The sequence below is a fragment of the Pteropus alecto genome, unplaced genomic scaffold, assembly GCF_000325575.1.
Source record: "Pteropus alecto unplaced genomic scaffold, ASM32557v1 scaffold115, whole genome shotgun sequence".
Lineage (NCBI taxonomy): Eukaryota > Metazoa > Chordata > Mammalia > Chiroptera > Pteropodidae > Pteropus > Pteropus alecto.
The window spans coordinates 1,983,957-1,987,247 of NW_006436814.1; the positions used below are offsets into that span (position 1 = coordinate 1,983,957).

A 3,291-nucleotide genomic window follows, 5' to 3' on the forward strand; every position below is an offset into this window, starting at 1 on the left:
TAAAAATAATGATTGCTTTACGTTATCAAATATCCAGCCGGTATTCAAATGATCAGTTTTCCATAAATGTAATGAGTGACTTAAAATAAAAACACGGTTTGGTTGAATTAGAAGTCAGACAAGATTGATTATATTGTTATTGGTTGATATGTTTTTTAAGTTTCCTTTAATGAATAATTTTCCCCTCCAACTTTTTTTCCCCTTGACAGTTAATCATTGAAGAAATCAGGTTGTTTGTCCTGTCGAGTTTCCCACAACCTGGATTTTTCTGGGTGCATTTCCATGGCATATCCCCGTAGAATGTGTTCCCCTCCTGTCACCTCCCCCCTCATCCCTGCTGGATTATTTCAAAACAAATTCCAGAGATCACATCATTTTATCTGTAAGGGCTTCAATATCTTGAACAGATAAGGATCCCCCCTTTTTTCCCATACAAACAACCATGCAACCATTATTATAACTTAAAAGAATGAATAATGATTCTTTAATATCGCCTGATTTATAATCATTGTTCAAATTTCCACAGTTGTCTCAGAAATGCCTTTTTACTATTGGTTTATTCTAATCAGGATTCAAACAAGGTGTTTGGTGATGTGTCTCTTAATAACACTCCCCTCCCCTTTTCTTCTTGCCATTTATTTGTCGAAAAGCCTGGTCATCGTTTCCATAGAATCTTCCACATTTTGGATTTGTCTGATTGCATGTCTGTAGTGTCGTCTGACACGTTCCTCTATTCCCTGTATTTCTTGTAGTCCTATTGTCAAATCTAGAGACGCCATCAAATTCAAAGCCAGTTTTGTTTTGTTTCGGACTTTACTTTTCTGTAAATCAACTTCTTTGGAGGCGTTGTATTTTTATAACGAATTGTCTCTGTTCATCGCTTGCTCAGATTCGGTTGCCGTCAGCCTGATCCAGCCAATAGTGACTAAAAAACTTCTATCATTTCTTCTGCACTGATGTGCTGGAATTCTTCTATTAAGGATACTTTTTTTTCTTGGACAGTTTGATTTCTTTGAAATGCAGTTTGTACAGCAAGGGCAGTTTGGTACTTTTCTTTATTTTTTTTCAAAAGAAATGCTTTTTGTTTTGCCATCAATAAGAAATTTACTTGCTTTTAAAAAATCCAAATGCTGGCATTGTCCAGGAAAATTTAATAGGTTTATTTATAATTGTTATAAAGTTGAACTGCTGACACTTGTTCATTGAAATATTTTGACTTGTATTAACACTTTATGTTCCCATATTTATATTAAAAATTCACACAAATGAAAATGGGAAAATGGGAAAGCTGCCAATACCTGATTTTTGTCCCGTTATTTTCACTTGCAATTAAATACTTCGGTACCTTTTGACCCCAAAGCAGGAAGAAGAGGATTTTTTTTTTAAAGAATGAAATGTTTCCTATCATAGTGGATTCTTAAGCACGTTCACCACGTATGCGGCGTGCGTGCTAGCTGGGTGTCTTTTGGCATAATTGTCACACGTTTGGCCTGGACAGCGCACAGGTTGGTGTCTTCAAAAAGGCCAACCAGATAGGCCTTGCTTGCCTCCTGCAAAGCACCAACACCTTCACTCTGGAAGCGCAGATCTGTTTTTAAGTCCCGAGTAATTTCTCACACCAGCACCAGACGCTGGAAGGGAAGTTTGCGAATCACAAGTTCAATGGGTTTCTGATAACGTCTAATTTCACGGAGCGCCACTGGACCGGGCCTGCAACGATGAGGTTTCTTCACTCCTCCAGTAGAGGGCGCACTCTTGCGAGCGGCTTTTGTGGCGCGTTGCTTCCTGGGTGCTTTACCATCCGCAGATTTGCGGGCTGTCTGCTCGGTATGAGCCACGGTATGGAGACCCCCTTACTTAACCCCTTCTCCTCCGCGAGCCAGAGGCGGCGCTGGCGTTGGGGAGCGACGGCCAAAAGAAATGTTTTTTGATTTCTTTTAAAAACATGAATTTTATATTTATAATAATGTGTATTATAGGAGGGACTTGAAATTGCCCGTGCCCTTATCAGAAGTATAAGCCTCCATTTGGCATGTGTGCTGGCCAAAGCTGCACTGGATAACATTTTCTTACCTTATTATTTTCTGGTGACTTACAGTGTTTGTATTAGCACTTACACTGCTATTTTTGTCAAAGTGAGTCTATTTTTTTTCACGTGGATGGAAGTGAAGTGTTTGGACTTGACTTAATAAAGCTGTTAAAGATTGCTAAAACAGGCTTCGAACATCACAGGGTTATAAGGAAAAGGAAGATTTAGAATATTTATATAAATAGCAAGAATCCATACTTCTGAACATAATTCTTCCCTAACTAATCAACTAACGCGTTTCTTGTTTTGATATTAATATATTTAAATTATATGTTTAAAATAATGTATATTTTAAATAAGCACACAACTCATATTTGCAACTTGTTATTTATATGTTTCTTCCGTTTTAAATTTGGTCATTCAATAATACACATTGTAATCTGGGTAGAAATTTAGTTAATTTCTGCAATAATCAGGATTAACTGGATAATTTCAAAATTCTCTTAATCTATGAATTAGGACTTTATATGATATAGAGAATAGAACTATTTCAGAACAGTTGTAACTTAACTCCAAGGAAAAGTTTGCTTTTCTAAACCCCCGATGGCCGTGATCCAAATACGCAGCTCACTCGGGGGCTCTGAGTCCCGAGAACCATGAAGCAACCGCGCGGTTGCGTGGGCGAGCGTCGGCGCTAACTGCCGCGTCAAGCGGGAACCGTGGACCGAAAAGGTAGACCCCAGACGCGAAAGGTTTCAATCACTAACGGTGGAAAACCATGCTGGGTTAAGAAGGTGTTGGGGAGCTCTTTCTCCAACTGGTTGTGGAAGCCGTGAAAGCCACGGGGCGCCATGCCGAGAATGGCCAGCAGAGGGAGCGTTCCTGGCTTTACGCGCTTGCGTACTGCGAAGGTGGAGGTGCCGCCGAGACTCGAGACGTGGAGAAAGCCAAGTGTGCATTCGGGTAACAGACTTCACGGTGCCAAGTGGGGGTCGGCTTGTTCACTGGCCCAGGCACCCCATCGCCGACCTCCTTTAATACGAACCAAATCAAAGGCTGCGACCGTTCTTCAAGCTCCTCCCGCGGCGCCCCTGGGCCTCGTCTTCGACAGAGAGCGCGCACCCCTGCAGGCCCGCACGCTCGGAAATCCCCGTTGTCGAAGGACGAATGACACCTTTAGGATCCGGGGCCGGAGGTGCAGCTGCCGGGCACAGCGGGGTCTGTCTCCCGGGGCCGCCTCCCGCACCGCGCGCGCATGGCCC

At 42.2% G+C, this 3,291-nt stretch overlaps 1 protein-coding gene across 1 annotated transcript; it reads right to left on the bottom strand.

Annotated features, from left to right (window-relative positions):
* Positions 1-1,374: 1,374 nt before the first annotated feature.
* On the bottom strand, positions 1,375-2,882 carry LOC112481721 (histone H3.3). The gene is given in 3 exon segments (XM_025048508.1): positions 1,375-1,447; positions 1,449-1,852; positions 2,768-2,882. Coding segments are annotated over 3 exon segments (549 nt in total). The 3' UTR covers positions 1,375-1,417.
* Positions 2,883-3,291: the final 409 nt, after the last annotated feature.